Genomic DNA, 17,905 nt, shown 5'->3' with positions numbered 1-17,905 from the left:
TTTGACACATATACTTATAACAAAACATCCTTGAACAATTAACACAGACAAGATTTGAACTCGCATTTTTCATTTCCTGACTTCTTTGATCATTGCTGTGCCCAGTCCTGTGTTAATGTCATATTAGTTATCATAATTGTCTGACTTGTGAATAGTGTTGACATTAACACCAAAGCCGTAATTTTCCACTGCGATATTTGGGATTGAAAAAATTGAATGTAGTGAGTATTGAAATCCTCAAACAAACTACTCTGTAATCATGCAAACATGTTAATGATGTGAAAGCCTGCAAGTTACCATGGGAATTGTTCCCATCTCTTTATTCCATCCCATAAGATGTGAACTTCACTTAAGTAATGCCTCAGCAAGCCGATACTGTGGAGCAGGGTTACTGAACTGGCTTTGCTCGGGGGACGCTTTTGCAGAATGATAGAAGGCCAGAGATCACTTTATACACAAACAATAATTAATATATAAATAACTAGTCTGGACTTCTGTTAGAGGGTCCAGCAGATCTCCTCTAACACTTAAAAAAACAAACAAAAAAAGCAATAACCACAAGCTTAAAGTTTTTCTGCACTCTGGTACTTTATCTATATTTAAAGGGGAAAAAAGTCTGAGGGTGAATAAATTTATTTTCATTGTGAATTAGAAATTGGTCAGACGCCCACCCAGTACCCTATCGTGGGCCACAATTGGCCTGCGGGCTGTAAGTTGAGTTTCACTGCTGCTGACTTTTGATCCTAGTTTTATTTGTGCTGTATAATGTTTAAAAGGCCTGAAACACCTAAAATTGTCACAGGACTGCCTGAAAATTTTAATTTTGAAATGCAGGAACATGTTTTTTCTGCCTTTCTACCCACAGGTTGCAGTGTGACGGGCTGTTTGTTAGTGCCAAACACACTGATCTGATCCCAGCAGATGTAAATGTTTATTTTTTTGTACTGATCAACAAAAAGTTGAAAAATAACTCTCAAACAAAAAAGAAACAAATGAGGATTACCACCTTGTGGTTGTGTGCCTCCATGAATCAGTCATGTTGCAGTTTACATCCATGTCTGTCCAGACTGATGCAGCCATGACAGCCGACACTGCTTTAAATATGGATGTTGCTGCAAAGAAGCTTCATCATCTACAACTTCCCAAACATCTTCAACCAGGCAGCACAGAAGATCCGTACAATAACCACAGTGTCAAGGTGGACACCCAGGATAATGTGACCAATTCATTATCTGACTACATCTCCCCTTCTATGCTGAGTTACAGCCAGAAAATGTGATGAGAATGGGACATACATACGTACTTATACTAACGTACAACCCCAAGACATGTCTCTCGCCACAGCTACGGCAGGCATGGAGGCATAAATACACTTTTAAAGGGAGTGTACCTTTTAATATTGTCCTAATTACCTAGTCATTTTAATAGAGGCTTTAAAGATGACATATTTGAACAAGTCACCAGCTTTATCCATAAACCCCCCCCTGACCTGATCTGAACAGTTTCCCACCTGCAGACATTGAAGCGTTCAGTCGTATCATTTAGTCATTACATGCATTTATTTGAGAGGAACAAATTTCGCCATACATATCTTTGTGATTACCAGCACATTTCAATTAAGTTAACAAATTATTATTAAAAATTTCTAAAAATTAAAGCATAACAAACAGTGGGGGCAAACTATCTGTTGGGTGGAGAGGAGCAGGAGGATTGAATGCTGCTCCTTTAAAGAGGAAAAGAAAACAAACAAACAACACATCCGCCTGTGTCTGCCTCAGGAAATAATCCAAGCAGCTCTCTTCACCAACACGTTGACATTTAATGGAAAATTGCTCGCTAAAATCCTCGCTCTGGAAAATTCAGGATAGGAGCTGGGATGCGAACGGGAACATCGGCGCCTGCGGCGTGTTGTACATGATGCTGCTCAGACCTTTGCTTCCATCTCTTCTGAGGGAGAACACAACCACCAGCGCCCCCGTGTGGCTGCAGCTTCACCCAGCAGAGTAGTGTTAAAACAACAAGGACTCAGATGACAACTATGATTGCTGCTTCCTTGTGTTCATTACTGCACCCCGACTGCTACCGTAGTCAACCATTCAATCATATTTACCTTTCCTTCCAACACAGATTACTCTTCCCCCACCCCCTCAAAACAAAACTAAATATTTGCTCTAGTCTGAATCTGAAATATACATCAAACATTGGGGTGAATCTTTAAAAGCAACCCCCACAATGGAAAAGAAAAGATAAAATGAGGATGGGGGGAAAGAGGTGGGGAAATAAATCAGAAAAGGCTCATATAGCTATAAAATAAATAGAAAATAAGTGATTTCTCAAAGCAGCCCAAACAAAAAACGAAGACTGAATCAGAAGTGGTGAGTGTTGAAGGCAACATGAATGGTGAGCTGGAGCGGTGAGATGGCACAGAGTACCAGTGGATAGACCGAGGGAGAGGGAGGAAGGAGGAAGGAGAGGGGAGGTGACGACAGAGCTGCTTTTCTTTAGAGAGTCTAACGAAACAATGACTGGTCGAACAAAGCGATAATAGTGTCTGAAAGTTGCAGGAAAATAAAGATGATTTTACTGTTAATAACTCAACCAAAAGCAGACGTCTTGCTTTTCAACATTCGCAAAAGTTCTGGGTTTTTCAGCTGGGAGAAAAATTAACAACTTTATCACTTTCAAAAAGCTTTGTTTTTTTGTTGTAGTGGAGGCAGGCGGGAGACAGTTGCAGCTCCTCCTCGTCAGATCTGAGGATGCTGACTGGAGGGGGACGCTGATTCCTGAGGGGCCAAAGTGAGCAGAGGATGAGAAAACAGACGAAGAGGGAGGTCACTTTGGCAGAGGTCCCTTAAGAGTTTTTTCCCCCCCTGAAGGAGGAAAAATGATCGGGAGTGGGGACACAGACAAAAAACGTTGACATTTAAACAGACACGTTAACATCTTTAGCTTCCTCGGATATAAAAGCCTCTGACAGTGACCTATTTGCACCTCTAGAACAAGTGTTTAAAGCCAGCAGGTCCGCTCAGCAGGGTCCGTCACCGTTACCTTGTCTTGTGACTGTGCCATCAACCCAACTCGTCTCAGTATCAGAGTTACATCTTTGTGTGTGTATGTTGTGAAAGAAAAACCCCCTTAAATTTCTAGTTGTTTCCCGAACTACAGTGGAAATCTACGCAGGAGAGCAACAAGAGGGCTGTGAGGTCCATGTTCTGTCTTTGGTTAGTGTTTATCCCCCAGCTCTCTTCGTCCTCACTCACAGGCAGCTGCTTGTGGGTAAAGATTGCAGATTGACAAAATGTAGTGATAACCAGGTGACTGTATTTCTCTCCCCACCTCTTCCTCATGTGCATATATGTATGTGTGTTTCAGTGGTTGATGTAGTGTGGATGTTGAGGGTTCCTTATTTGTCACGGTGAAGCTCTGGAAACAGATTCCGTCCTTTTGTTTCTTCCCATGAGTTTCTTGTATTTTCACGTACAGAGCTTCGACTGTAACACCAGGGCTTCTGTCCTTTATGGAAAGGTCGTGTTGGTGGTAAAGTCAAAAAAACGACAAAAACATTGTAGGGCAACCAGTCGTGTTGTAGAGCCGTACAAACTGTCTGGGTGCTGTTTGTTCCTGTCCTCACCGTCCCTGTGGAAGCAGAAGAAACCAGATGAATTAGTCCTGAATGTGTCAGTAAATGTTTGTAAAACCAAACTCAATAACAGCACACCTAATCATTTGGGATGAGCGACACGGCCTATAAATAATATTACAATATTTATAGGCTGTATCGTGATGCACAATATAGATTTCGATATTTTAAATCTCCTCTTAACTACTGTAGACTACTAAAATACTAAACTACTGATTAAATAACGTACTATAACAACAGAGTTAAGTGCCCAGGAGAGAGAGGAGTCTGGATGTGTGGGGGAGGGCATGTAATGTATCATGCTTGTGAGTCCTTTTTAGTGTATCTGACAGGGAGATACTCAGAGAACTGAAACATCAAAGAGAGTCTCATCATGGTAACTTAAAAAACATGGCACAACAATTTACACTACATGTCCGTGTATAGTCATTTTATACATCCCATGTGAAACAAGCTGTGACACATTGAGTATTATCGATACATCTCTCACCCCAACCAATTATCCAAGATAGATACAAATCTTTTTTAAAGTAAAACCCTTTTCCTCAAACTGTGCACACAGTGGTGTCTGAAGCCATTACAGCACTTTTTCACAGCACATCGTTGTCATTAAAATGCTTCTTTGGCTGCACAAACACATACAAACCTAAAATTCCTTCGGCAGTACTTGCAGCCTTTACAAGTTGTCAACACTGGCTGCAAACAGTCTGACATCAGTGTCTGTAATAGATGATTTCAGCCACAGTGCTGCTGTGCAATTACGAGTATTTCCAAACTCTTCCTGGTCGATATAAAATCACTGTATAAACAGGAAGGCAATCCAGACTTTAAAAATTAAAAGGCCTTTATTGTAGTGGCTACATTGTTAAAAAATAAACCATGTTTCGACTAGTACAGGTCTTCCTCAGGGCTTTAAACAAACAGACGACACAACTTTGGCCTGATCTATATAGTAGCAACAGCTGATGGGTTGCAATCACATGGCCCGGAAAATAACATGACGTGAAACAAATTTAATATAGTATTACCCAAAATAACATAAGATGAGATTACATAGTTGGATCCTCTTTTTGTGATGTTGCCGTGTTTCCAGATTCCAGCAATTAAATTGGTGAGCACAATGTTATAACAAATAGAACAGATGGCCAGAGATACAAAAGTACTTTCCCTTTAATTTCCCATAAAACTGTTTCTATTTCCTTAAGGAGATGTATTTCCTGGTAAGGATGTCAGGATCAAACACAGTGAGTGATCAATGTGATCTTAACACTAACGGGATATTATTTAAGGAAAGAAAGGCAGTTTATTACAGGAGAGAAGAAGTGACTTGCATTGCTGAAATGAGGTTTTACTTATATTCAGACCTACATGTTCAGCATGATGTCACTAAAGCCCTTTTCACACTTGCAGTGTATCTGTGAAATGTTCAGAAACATTTCCTGTATGGGGTCATGTCGCAATGGAAGTAAAGATCGATATTCAGAGAAATATAATAGACTCAGTAACACTTCAGGGAAAATGCCGGCACAGCTGTGGTATGAATGAAAGCTGTAACATTGCAGGGACAACCATGTAAATGGTTACATCCATTTGACTAAGACGCTTTCATATGGGGCCAGCGAACCAATCACAAGACTCCGCTGATGACGTATTTGAATCCGCAACTTGTTTACAGTGTGCACCAACACCTTCTTAGGTGATTTAATAACTGACAAGCAATAAAAGTTTTTTTTTTTTTTTTAAACAAGCTCCTTTTTGTATAGAACATTTCACTGGAATTGTGTCGCTGGGCATCAGCTTGGGTCCATGTTTCCTTCCTGTCAGCTGATGCTATTCAGTGCAGAACATTTCCATCATGATATACAAAGGGACCCATTTACAGTCTTTATGTTGTCAAGTTTTAAACGGTCTATGATAAAATAGAAGAGATGGGTTCCGCCGCAAACACGTGCATCCAGCCTGGCTCCTTCTTCTTCGTTTTCTGTTGAGTTTTATGACGGTTGGCGTCCAAGTGTTGCATTATCACCATCTAATGGACTACACCTTGCCCTATCTATTCTGGCATTGCCATGGCATTTGTGAAAAGATGTACCCTAACTGAAATGTTATCCCAGTAATTTACCGGGAACTATGTGTGAAAATGGCTTAATAGAGATATGGGGCTTTAGAAAAAGGTAGCTTCTGTATGACGGAGTCTGTGTTTCATGGAAAATGATGATAAATCTACTGTAGGTCTACTTGTGATTTATTTTGATCTATTGTATGTAAGCATAGATAAAGGTTTACCTCACAACCTCATGGTGCGTCTCTCCCCGTCTCCAAACTGGCTTCTAGCAGCAGGTCCTCCAGCTCTTGTCCACAGCTGACACTCACTACACAGGTGACACATAACACACATCACCAAACAGAACTGTCACACGCAAAAGCAAATTTATCTATCTAAAAAACAGCAGAGATCAGAGATTACGGTGACTCACCGTGCTCCATCACACAGCTGCCGGGCTTGGGGCTTTCAGTGTCGAGAAGATGGAGCGAGAACTCAGGCTTCAGGCCGTTGGGCAGAGCTGAACTAACTACTTCCTCCGGCGCCTCGGCAAAACACTCGCTCTCGTCTGCAGAGCTTTCATCGGGTGAATCCTCGTCTTTGACCGGGGAGACGGACTCAGTTGTGGCAGGTTCAGGACTTTCTGAGGCTTCTCCTCCTTGATGATTTGTCTCCTGAGCTCCACCTTGAGTGACAGTTTCCTGTTGATCAGTCTGAACAGAGAGAACGGGCTGTACTGCCTGTTCATCAGCCTCCATTGGCTGCTTTGGACATGGCTCCTCTTGGCTTGGCTGGATGTCCTCTTTCTCTGTTAAACTGGGCTCTTCATTTTCTGACAAGTTGGCTGGTGCTTCCTGCGTCTCCTGCAGTGGTGGAGGCTCCTCTTCTGCCTCCTCTGTTTGGTTTGGTGATCGGCTCTCCTCTGATGCAGCTGCTAGCTCATCCTGTAGCTGTTCAAGAGCAGATGTTAACGGCTGCTGCTGTGTTTGTGCCGCAGATATATTGGTCTGGGTTTGACTCAGTTCATCTAACAGTTCACACTCTCCTTCTATGCTCACCTGTCTCTCACCTTCTACACTCCCTTCCTCCTCTCCTTCCTTCTGTTCTTCTACACAAGTAGGGTCAGGTTGGGGGCTTTTAGTGCTCTCTGTTACCTCCTCAGGGAGCTGAAATGCTGAAGCCTGCACTGGTTTGAAAGAATTTGAAGGCAAGGCTGGTGTTTGTTGACTCGGATCTGTCACTTCTGGATCTAAAGTGCTTGCTGTCACATCCTCTGTGGGTTGACTTGTTGACTGTGTTTCTAGTGTAGTATTTAGTGCGGACTCCAGGTGTGCGACAGGATTCTGCTCTGACAGTTTATAGTCTTCTGATGGAGCAGGCGAGCCCTCCTTCACGTCCTTCTGTGTCAGATGTGTTTGTGTAGGTGTTTGAGATGAGGGCGGCAGCTGTGTCTGCTGTGCTGTGGGTGTGTTCACATCTGCAGGCTTCTTTGAGGCCTCTTTAGCCTGTTTGGGAGCTGCGGGTGCTTTCATCTTGAATTGTAGCTGCTGCTGCTGCTGCTGCTGCTGCTGCTCAGGGGGGCTCTCCACTCGAGTTACCATGAAGATCTTGTGACCCCTCCCTGGACTAGAGACAGATATACAGCGACCAGGAGATGGAGGCGTGCCAGGGGGAGCTGTGGATTCTGTGACCGTGATGCCGGAAATGACACTCTGCCCGCCAGCAGGTGAGGCGGACGGGGGTGAGGACGTATGTGAGCCACTGAGGAGGGGCTGTGTAACCCCTGTCTGGGTTTGAGGTGCAGTCTGCTTTACGAGAGTGGAGGAGTTTGAATTGGAAGTGGAGTTTGTCACCACTTCCTGTTCCTCCTCATCCTCAGTGTCTGAGTCCGACTCTGGGATCATTTGAGGAGCGCTCGTCTCAGTGCTCTCTCCCGACTGGCTACTTGCCTGTCCTTCTTTTGCTGCTGTTTCACCTCCAGCCTCTCCCTCTTTTCCCTCTTTGTGCCCACTCTCCTCCGCTGCTGCTGGTTCCTCCTCTTCTTCTCTGGTCCCATCCTCTGTGGCGATTTCAGCCATGGATGCTGACTGCCTCATCTTCTGGTCCGTTTCCTCTTTCTCCTTGGCCAGGATGAAGTTCCTCTTGCAGCCATTCTGGATCTCAGCCAGCAGGGCGCGCTGGGTCTCAATGAAGCTCTTCACCTGAGAGACACAAAGTTATGTCACAAACATGCAACGTAAACCACAAGAACATCAGATCAAACACAACTGAATCAAAACAATCCCTATAATCTCTTTTAAGCCAGTACCTTCAGGCGAACATAATCTTTATTTCAAAACACAATTTTCTTTAAAAAGCTACAGCTGGGGGCGTCCTGGTGGCCTACAGGTTAAGGAGACCTTTGCTTTGTCTCACCATCTCTCTCCCCCCTCATCAAGGCTAAGGCTAAAGCTAGGATTATTCTGTACTGTAGTTGTTGTCAACAAATGCAATAAAAAGAAAAACAAAAGTTGCTTTAGTCCGCCATTTTAGGAAATGTTAATCAAACTGGAGTGAACTGTGAATTTTAAAAATACTTCGGCATATCTGTGTTTCTTTGAACCAATCACAGTTGTTTTGGGCAGCACTAAGCCCAGGATGCAGCGGCGATGGTGCCCTTGCAAAATAGTGTTGGAGGGAACTTGTTTTGGTGGAACATTTGTACGTGGGGAGGCGAGGGCTGTCATTAAAATGGCTACGCAAAGGAAACGCCACAAAAAACTTAAACAGTCTTATGTTGACTGTGTGAATCGACTTTTACTGATTAAAAAAAAACAAACATAATTTGATAATCAATGCCCTAGAGGTGAAGCTTGACTGTCCTTTAGCTGTTGAGGAGCTCATTGAACCTGTTTCTGGTTTACATTAGCCAGTCAATGGCAGGCTTATAGCCACAGTCAACATCCGATGAGTCAAACTAACTTGAACTGAAACTGTGGGATATTTCACCCAGTGCAACAGTGCGGTACACTGCATGTCCACGTTTGTTTTTGACTACATTTTCCCCTTTACCTTCTCCCTTTTATCCCCTTCCCTATGCTCACAGTTTCTTTCTTGGGCTCCCGGTCAAGGTCCAGACGCAGCAGAGAGGTGTTGACTTTTAGGGCGAGTGACAGGGCCATCAGTCCACCTGTCTTAATCTCATTCTCTCGAAGGTCCAGACGCAGCAGTCGGGGGCTCTCAGCGATGAATTCAGCCACAGCTACAGCTCCTGAAGCACCAAATGACAGAAAAAAAACAGGAGTAAATTAAGTGCAAAACAGTAAAAATCATCCACAAAAACTGACAGGCACTAGTTCCCACCTTCGCAGGACAGTTTGGTGGAAGCGAGGCCCAGTCTGAGTACAGAACGGTTGGCAATCAGTCCATCTTTCAGCTTGTGGACCCCTTCGTTACCCACAGAGTTATGGCCGAGGTTCAGAGTCTCCAGACTCTGGGTGCATGGCTGAGAAAAGCGGAGAAAGAAACAGATATTGATGTGTTTAGGGTGCATATAAAACCTGTATTATGACATCAGGCAGTCATTTCAAATAGACTGTAAAATTCTTCATGTATATTTTATCTTTCTAACAACTACAGTATGTAGTAGCTTTTATATCTAATTAATGTATTTGTGATTTTTCGTTGCATTTGATTCTTAACTGTAAAGAGTTTTGACATTATTGAGAATCACCCTGAAATAGATTGCATTTCATTGGAGGCCACATTTAACTACTTAATGAGCTGATTAATCAATTATCCTTCCTGTTATCTACTGCTGAAGTGCAGAATGCCTTAAACCTCCCAGTGAGTGCCAGAGCTCTGCTGCTTTAAAGTTACGTGTGTTATTTATGTTTTTCACTGTGCAAGAAATCTCTCTACATTTGTCAGTGCACAGGGCCTTTTCTCCTTATACTGGTTCCTATTAAATGCCCGACGTCATCGTTATCACCGATCGAGTACACTGGAGTTATGTATCAGACAGTCATGGGGTGTTCTTTATCAGTATGAATGAGGGTTTCAGGCCATTTCTGTGTGTCCTGCAACATCTCACAAGCCTCAACGTCAGAGATTTCATGGAAGAGATAAAAAAAAGCAGCATTTTATAATCCAACAGCACAACCATGATGTGTGTCTAAAAATAACTGTGTGAGTGCTGTGTCATAATTCTCCATACCAAACAACATGTGAGAGGTTACAGGCGTTCATTTATCTATTAATGTTTGGAAGTATTTCACTGCTGGAAAGATGGTCTTTTCATAAAGCTAGGCTGTCTATGCAGAAAAAAGTACTACAAGAGACAAAGACAAATACTTTTAAATAAATTGGTGCTACATGACCAGAGAAAACAGAGAAAAAGGGCTGTGACATTTATATTTGCTAATGAAGTAGAAAACCTCCAACTACAGAATGCACTGTGCAGCACCGGGCCAATAATGCAAGTTGGTTTCAGCTTGTCCTAGAACAGTATATATCGGGGGGCTGGTAAGAAATGATCTTAAATTAAAGTTAAAGGCTAGGCTAAAATATGTTTCTGAAGACATTTTAGGTGAAACAGAGGCATCACAGGAACAGAGTCTTGGTTCCCTGCATAGAGTTTTCAGACAGAGATACAAAAATGAGAATGTACAATCGGTAGTTCAAGCAACAGCCCTAGAGCCAGCAAAAATCCGCCAGATGACTTGTTTTTCACTGGCAAGTGCGAAGGGAGATGGAGAGAAGTTTACCACAGTTCATTTGAACATACTTCCCATGTTATAATACAAAGGTGGTTGAAAATCGGCAGTGTCCCTTTAAAGCTACACCTGATTTAATCGATAGTTACCACTCAATACACTCAAAATCCTGATAATTAATGTTATAATCATTTTACTGTAAAGAAACAGAAATTAAATCAGCTTACACTACAGCTCAAAATATCTCCTACCTCTATATAGGGACTGAGTTTCATAATAAGGGTCTGTACTACAAATGTTTTTTTCTTGGCTACTACTTTGTGTATTAGTGTCAAATTAAATGAACCACAAAGACGCATACAGCAATAAATGTGAGCAGCTGTGTATTACAGTGATATATTTTATAAACAAAAAGGCACATTTTGTTAATAAATCTTCACTTCATCACACCACTGTTTCTTTATTTACAACTAATGTCAGTCACTCTTTTCCTCCCTAAAGAATAAATGCTGCAGCGAGACTGTTAACGGGATCAAACAAAAGATATCACATAAACCCCATTTCAGCTTCCTGCACTGGCTTCCAGTTAAGGACTAATATTCAGGTTTTACTCATCACTTTTAAAGCACTACTGGTCTAGCACCAGCATACATCTATGAACTATCATATCTCTCATTTCGTGCGACAAAAACCTACCAACACTCTCCTGATCTAGACCTACAGCTAAGGGAGACTGTGCTTTTGCTGTCAGGGTCCCAAAACTTAAGAACAGTCTCCCTGTTGAACTTCGTCTTGCAAACTCACTCACGACTTCTTCTAAACCACTACTAAAAACCTATTTCTATAAACTTGCTTTTATGTATTAACTGTGTTTCATACATTTTTAGTTAGAGGGTGGAGATGTATTAGTCTATATAATCTGTGAAAGCCCTTGTAACCCTGTTTTTAAAGGTGCAACAAAAATAAAGTTCTTCTTATTTATCTAAAGACAACTCTTGTTTGAGAAAAATAATACAATTAAAATTAAATATGCAGCTAAATTCTGGGGTAAAATCTTGTTAACATGGGTTTGGGGAGTTTTTGTAGCCGTTACATTGGGTCAACAAAATAAATCTCATCTCATAAACAGCACTGATAAACTAGGAATAATGTGAGCAAGCAGCATGCTGCACATGCTGCACATATTGCATTGTAGTCTTTCAATAATGGTATTAACGCTGTATTTGTAAACTTTTCTGTGGCTGTATTAATAAGACAAAACTGTAGCAAAACACTGAGAAACAAAACAGTTTATCTCACTCTGACACTGCTGAGACTGTAATGACTCAGCAGTGTTTCGATGTAAACGCTGTGGAACTAAAACAATGAATGAACAATGAATGTGAAGATAATGACGCTATCACTCAACAACAGACATGAGACCAATGACTTTAGTAATGCATTATCTGTGCCAGACTGCTGTGACTGGTACAGCACCAAGGCGAGCTCACATCTGGTCACTGAGCGAGCTTTGACAGCTCAAAATGTCAGCTGTATTAATGAGAAGCCTACGAGGAGATGTCCAGTGAAATCAGACGTCATGACACCGATCTACACGGCACATTAATCTCTCACCTTCACACTTGTCACTTGCAAGTTTACAAAAGAAACTGAGTGCCAGTTTCTCTGGTGAAATGCAAATATGAGTCATTCATCCAACAATGAAACAGCTGTTAACCTTGTTTGTTTTAAACAAGATCATTCAAACACTAAGGAGGTTAAAAAGCTGCATGAGCAAATTCTATGTTCAAATCTTGTCTTTTATCAGATAATTTTCTTTCTCTCTTTAAATACGGACCAATATGAGAAGAAAAGAGGTAGAACAGCCAAGATCTATTTTGATCGCATCTCTAATAGAGTAATGAGGAGAAAATTAGATTCTCCCTGCCTTAGCTGTCACAGACACACACAGCCACTGTTTTCCTCTAAAAACCAATGATAAGAGTGTGTGAGTAGATTTATTGTCCCACAGTGTGTATGTATGTGTGTGTGTACCAGTGCAGCAGCGAGGTAGCCCATGCCATTGTGTGTGAGCTGGTTGTTCCATAGCACCAAAGTGACGAGGCCTTTCCTCTGCTCTTTCAGTCCTTCACACACGTAGGCCAGGCCTGTGACGACAAACAGAGACAGACGGAGTTAGTGCATCTGTATTTAACTTAAAAATATCACAATTTTTAACCAAACGACATATGAACTAAAATAAAAATTCTAATTTGAGGCGATCTGGTGCATCAGCAGCAGCTTGTTCTCTGAGCTGTACTAGTAGAAAGAGGACCTCATTTACTGTGCACAGTGAAGTGTGATTTTACACAAGAAAAAAATTTTATATGGATGAATTTATCCTAAAACACAACAATGATGAGCCTCAGCAACACTATATAAAGGCATAATAATGACAAAATGACATCCTCTGTATTTCTATCTGAAAGTTCTTAGTGTAAAAATGAAAAAGTATAATAAGTATAGATAAAAAAAAATACTGATTTATTGGTGGAAAGCAAAGCAAGAAACACACATTTTACACCAGGACTCATGTTATCTTTAGCTCATTAGTCAGTCTTTTATTCTGACCTCTAAACAGGCCACATCATTATGTAAAATCCAAATAAATAGCACTATATTGTATCATGTAGTGACAATTTTATGTAAAACAAAAAAAAAGGGGGCCATTCTTTAATGGACTGTTATTTTCTTCCGAGCCTGAACTGTAAACATATTCAGAAATTCAATGAAACCAAATTATTTGTCATATTCTGGAGTGAGCAGATAATCAAACTGCTGCTTCTCTATAAACACAACGGCTCTCTGCTGCTGCTGGTAAATACAAAGGCCCATATGTACACTAGTATTTAATGAGCCTTTTTTTTGCTGCGATGACCTAATTTCCCCACAAAGACCAATAAGCTCATCTTATCTACACTGTTTCCCATACATTGATTTAGTAGTGGTGGTCTACCACACTACTAACCTAGACCGCCATCAACTGATCATCTAATTTTCTTTTATTTACTATTTAAAATCTGATAGCCAATAAAATAAATACATTAAAAAATGTGCTACTATGGCTCTGATGCAGTCGCCTCTCTCTGTCTGCAGTCATCACGCTGTAGCCTCGCTCAATCTCCCACCCAAAGCTCTACCTAACTGGTTACACGTCACAAGTATAAGCTTATCAAAACTGAAGGCTGCCGTGCCACAGGTGAACATAGATAGGTGCTGCTCCTGTGAGAGGAAGTGGAGCTGTGTGTTGCAGGTAAGACAGCAGATATTACAGAGGTTTTGACAAACATCACAATCCTCTATGCTGAAGTATTAATAGTATAGTATAGTCTTAGTAATAGTAGTTAATGGATGTAACCTCAGTTGTATGAGAATTGCAAGGAGGGGAAGAGAGAGTAAGACCGCATCCCGAGGAAAAGTTTGTAGGTCAAACACTTCACTGATAAATAAACCACAGAATTATAAAGTAACACTTGGCTTCGTGATCAAAGTGAGTTCTTGTATTGCATCAACACTGATCTGAGTCTGTGAAAAGGTATCGAGGGGCGGGCACAATAAACAAATCTTTTTACCAAAACAGTCCCACCTTGAGAAAACACACAAGACTTTAAAACAGTTATGCTGCCGTATGTGTTAGGGCTCTATCACGGCTGTGTACCAGAGTCAAGGATGTGGTTGTTGCGCAGGTCCAGGATCTGAATGTTGTAGTTGAACTTTAGCAAGTTGCCAAGCTGAGCTGAGTCCTGGAGGCCGTTGAGCTTGTTGTCTGCCAGGTACAACTCCCGCAGGTTCATATTCATCTTCAGAGCCGTGGCTGTCCAGGAAAATAAATTATAAAGGAACATGAGGGAGGAAGAAAAACAGAATTCCACAGACAGAGGACTAAATTCAGGCATTGTGATTCTCTGACGCTGTAGGCCGGCTGAAAGTGTTCTACCCATCTTACCCAGTAACATGAGTGGTCTGCCAGACAGACCAGCGTTCTCCAGGTGGAGGACTGCCAAGCTGCCGCTGATCCTGAGTGCTCGTGCTACAAAGGGAGCCGAGTGGTCGAGTAGAGGAGTGTTACGTGCATCAAGGTACTGTAGAGAGCTCGTCTGAGGAGGAAACACCAACAGAGATACAATTAATTTGGTGTGCAGAGATCAAAGTGCACACAACCTAATCGGAAATCACAACAGCGTGTAAAATAATGTCCCCATTATCGTGATTTAAGAAAACAAAAACATCTGGTTCTTATGTGCCATAATATGATGCAGTTATAAAGGTCAGGGAGTATACTATACAAGTTTAATATGAGTGTTGAGATTAGGGATGGGCCTGAGTACTCGAGTACTCGTTTTGAACGTCAGTATTCGTTACACATATTGAGATTCAAGTACTCGCATTTCATTGTGAATATGAATATGAATATGGTTTAAAAGGCTAGTTGAAGCCTGCGAAGTCTGTCTGAGTAGATGATCTTCTCCGTAGCGTGACTCGCCTCTCCCTGGCACCTGTGTGGACTTGTTAATTGTCTTAAACCGAAATGAATATATTCATCTCTTAAATTAATCAGGCCTAAGTTCAAAGTTATGGTTAATTTGTGAAAATTGTGTGATATTAGGCCGATTTTGTTATCTGTTGAACATGTAGGCTATTCACTGACGGCTCATGCTGTGTTGCTTCTCGATAGCCGTGTCTGGAGTTTATTGCAATATTGCGCAAAATGCAGTGACTTTAAATTGGAACATTTTTATGTTAACATTGAATGTACTGTTGAATAGGCTAATTGAAGCCTGGCTGTTCAATAAACAAGCTTGAAATTGCACTTGAGTTCTGTTGTTGGCCTAAATGTGACCCTATTCTAATGCGGGTTTGTTTTTGTTTTTTTTTGCAAGTACTCGAGTACTCGTCAATAATGTAATGAGAGTACTCAAATATGGAAATTACTTAGAATGCCCATCCCTAGTTGAGATGAAGTCGTCTTGTGGACTTTATGCAATTAAGTATGCAACAGATAACCTGTAACATCTGGCAACACACACATAAACACACATTTTCCATGGATCATTATTCCCAATTCTGTAACCTCTCATTATGATGATGAACACCAGCGAAGAGCTTCATCAGACAAACACAAAACATTACCCTCAAATGAACAAACGTGAATAACAAAGATGATGTGTATGCACACTGTCGCCTAGATAACGGCACTTCAGTTTTGTTTTCCATCTGCTTAATCCAAGGTCTCAACTCAGGCATTCAAGGACATGCACTTGTCAAAGCATTAGCGCGTGACGATCTATTGAGCTTCGCTGAAATGAGCTACTGCGACTCTTTATTGACAAGCTACGACACAAACAATCTCCAAGCTGGTGTCTCCAGACAGCTCTTCATTAATCATCAGACACTCAGTGATTGTAGACGAGGGAATGCCTTTTGGGACAAACACTGATCAGATGAGAATTAGCTTCTCACACAGTGATAGTTGTGATTACAATGCGACCGCAGTGCTCGTACATTTGTGTCAACAGTTATTAGTATCTGTGATTAAGAATTTGTTGTTTTTCCCTCTTGAAGTAATGAACCGAATCTTTGAAAAAACAAATAAACAGGCCACAATATTAATAATAAAGACTGAAAGGTAATTTGTGGTTTGGGGAACAGATTAGTGTTGTTCACTGTGGTACACTGATGGAATACATCACAGTCACCTTCACACAAGACAATATCCACAAAGGCTGCAATCTGGTAACCTGATACACAAATAAAACTGATTGATTTTTCATTAATTGTGAATTCACCACAAGTGGTTCAGGGTTGTTTTTTGCATGCATTCATCTGACACTTCATCTCACGCATTAAAGAAGCTCTTTAAGACATTCAGAAAAGGGATATTCCTAATGACTGATTTCCCTGCTGTTAAAACGATGTTTAAAACTTTGACTAGTCTACTCTGAAAATAAGAAAACACTCAGAAAACAGCCAAAATTGAGCACTCTATAAGGTTAAACACTGTTCAAGAAAATATTGTGTATACTACATTGTTTTATTTTTTAAAGATATTTTTTGGGCGTTTTAGCCTTTAATTGATAGGACAGCTTAAGCGTGAAGGGGGGAGAGAGAGAGAGAGGGAAGGACATGCAGCAAAGGGCCACAGGCTGGAGTCGAGCCCGGGCCGCTGCAGCAACAGCCTTGTACATGGGGCGCCTGCTCTACCACTAAGCCTAAATATGTAACATTTGCATGTCATTCTGTAGCGGATATGTATGTTGATATGTATGATATGTACGGTATGTTTAATATGCTCTTCAACATCGCTGTGGTTAATGTGTGGTTAGATTGAGGCACGAAAACCACTTGGTTATGGTTAGAAAAAAGATCATGTTTGGCTTAAAAATACCCAGTTTTGGGGGCACAGTTCCTGCTGGAAAAACAGTGACAGGTTGTTACAAAACACTCAGCCATGACAACCAGTTTAGTTGTTTGTTGGTCTCAAACAGTGGCTTGCAGTGGTCTGCACATTGGCAGGCATTTGTCCTACATGACATGTCATCCACCATCCCCTCCACCTCTGGATGACAAAGTCAGCTCATATACTCACTTTAGAAAAAGCTTATATCATATGTGAGAAAAATACAAATGTAACACATTTGTGGTTTGCAGAAATGCACAATGCCAACATTTTTTTTGTTGTTGTTTTTTTTGTTTAGATACGTAATGACATCACCTTTAACAAAAGCCCACAGTGACAAAATCTAACTAAACCAAGTACATGCACCTGGTAAAGTAAGGTGTAATGGAGTGAGGGACCTAAAAGTTTACAGTGTTCTGTCCTCTGTCAATACAACTGTTTCCTAAATTATCCCTTTATCAACTTTTTTTCCTTCTTCTATCTCTTTTCCAGCTCTCCCTCTCTCTCTTATTGTTTTCTACTGCTTCCATTTGTGCCCATTTCATTTGTTCATTTATGCTGCGTTCTTGTAAATTCTGCATAGTCACGACCCAGATAGTGTGTGTGTGTGTGTGTGTGTGTGTGTGTGTGTTTGTGTGTGTGTGTGTGTGTGTGTGTGTGTGTGATCGCATCAGTCAACATCTCTCTGCCTGCTGGCATCTTTTCTGCACCTCTAGTCATAAAACTAAGATAATCCATTCCTCTGAATTATTTACATCCTATCAGATGGCTTCATTCCCTCTGTCGCCAGGGCGGAGTTGGCAGGATGACACAGCCATTGGCTCTGTTTTATTTCCAGGTAGCACAATTTGCTTTTAGGGCATTTTATTTTATTGGCCAGAGGACATTAAAGCCTTAAATCTGTGTTTAGGCAATTTAACGAAAAAGCTTCTCCATAAACTAATGGACAATACTCCCGCCAGCACTGAGAGGCACAGCAAGATGTTTTACCCTCAGGTCACTAAAATGTACCTTATATGATTTGATACAACAAATATATTGATTGATTGATTGATTGATTGATTGATTGATTGATTGATTGATTGATTGAT

General features: G+C 41.2%; 1 protein-coding gene across 1 annotated transcript in view; it reads right to left on the bottom strand.

Moving 5' to 3' along the window:
* Positions 1 to 1,540: 1,540 nt before the first annotated feature.
* ppp1r37 (protein phosphatase 1, regulatory subunit 37) overlaps positions 1,541 to 17,905 on the bottom strand; it is a 57,299-nt gene continuing 40,934 nt past the window's right edge. The window contains exons 6-13 of the mRNA XM_050033265.1: positions 14,364 to 14,514; positions 14,076 to 14,231; positions 12,413 to 12,525; positions 9,027 to 9,168; positions 8,768 to 8,934; positions 6,118 to 7,885; positions 5,927 to 6,012; positions 1,541 to 3,636 (exon numbers count right to left, since the gene is read on the bottom strand). Coding sequence (XP_049889222.1) covers positions 5,936 to 6,012; positions 6,118 to 7,885; positions 8,768 to 8,934; positions 9,027 to 9,168; positions 12,413 to 12,525; positions 14,076 to 14,231; positions 14,364 to 14,514 — 2,574 coding nt within the window. The 3' untranslated portion in view covers positions 1,541 to 3,636; positions 5,927 to 5,935. The remainder of the gene's footprint in view (positions 3,637 to 5,926; positions 6,013 to 6,117; positions 7,886 to 8,767; positions 8,935 to 9,026; positions 9,169 to 12,412; positions 12,526 to 14,075; positions 14,232 to 14,363; positions 14,515 to 17,905) is intronic.

The sequence above is a fragment of the Epinephelus moara genome, chromosome 2, assembly GCF_006386435.1.
Source record: "Epinephelus moara isolate mb chromosome 2, YSFRI_EMoa_1.0, whole genome shotgun sequence".
Lineage (NCBI taxonomy): Eukaryota > Metazoa > Chordata > Actinopteri > Perciformes > Serranidae > Epinephelus > Epinephelus moara.
This window is presented reverse-complemented; position numbering and strand designations above follow the sequence as displayed.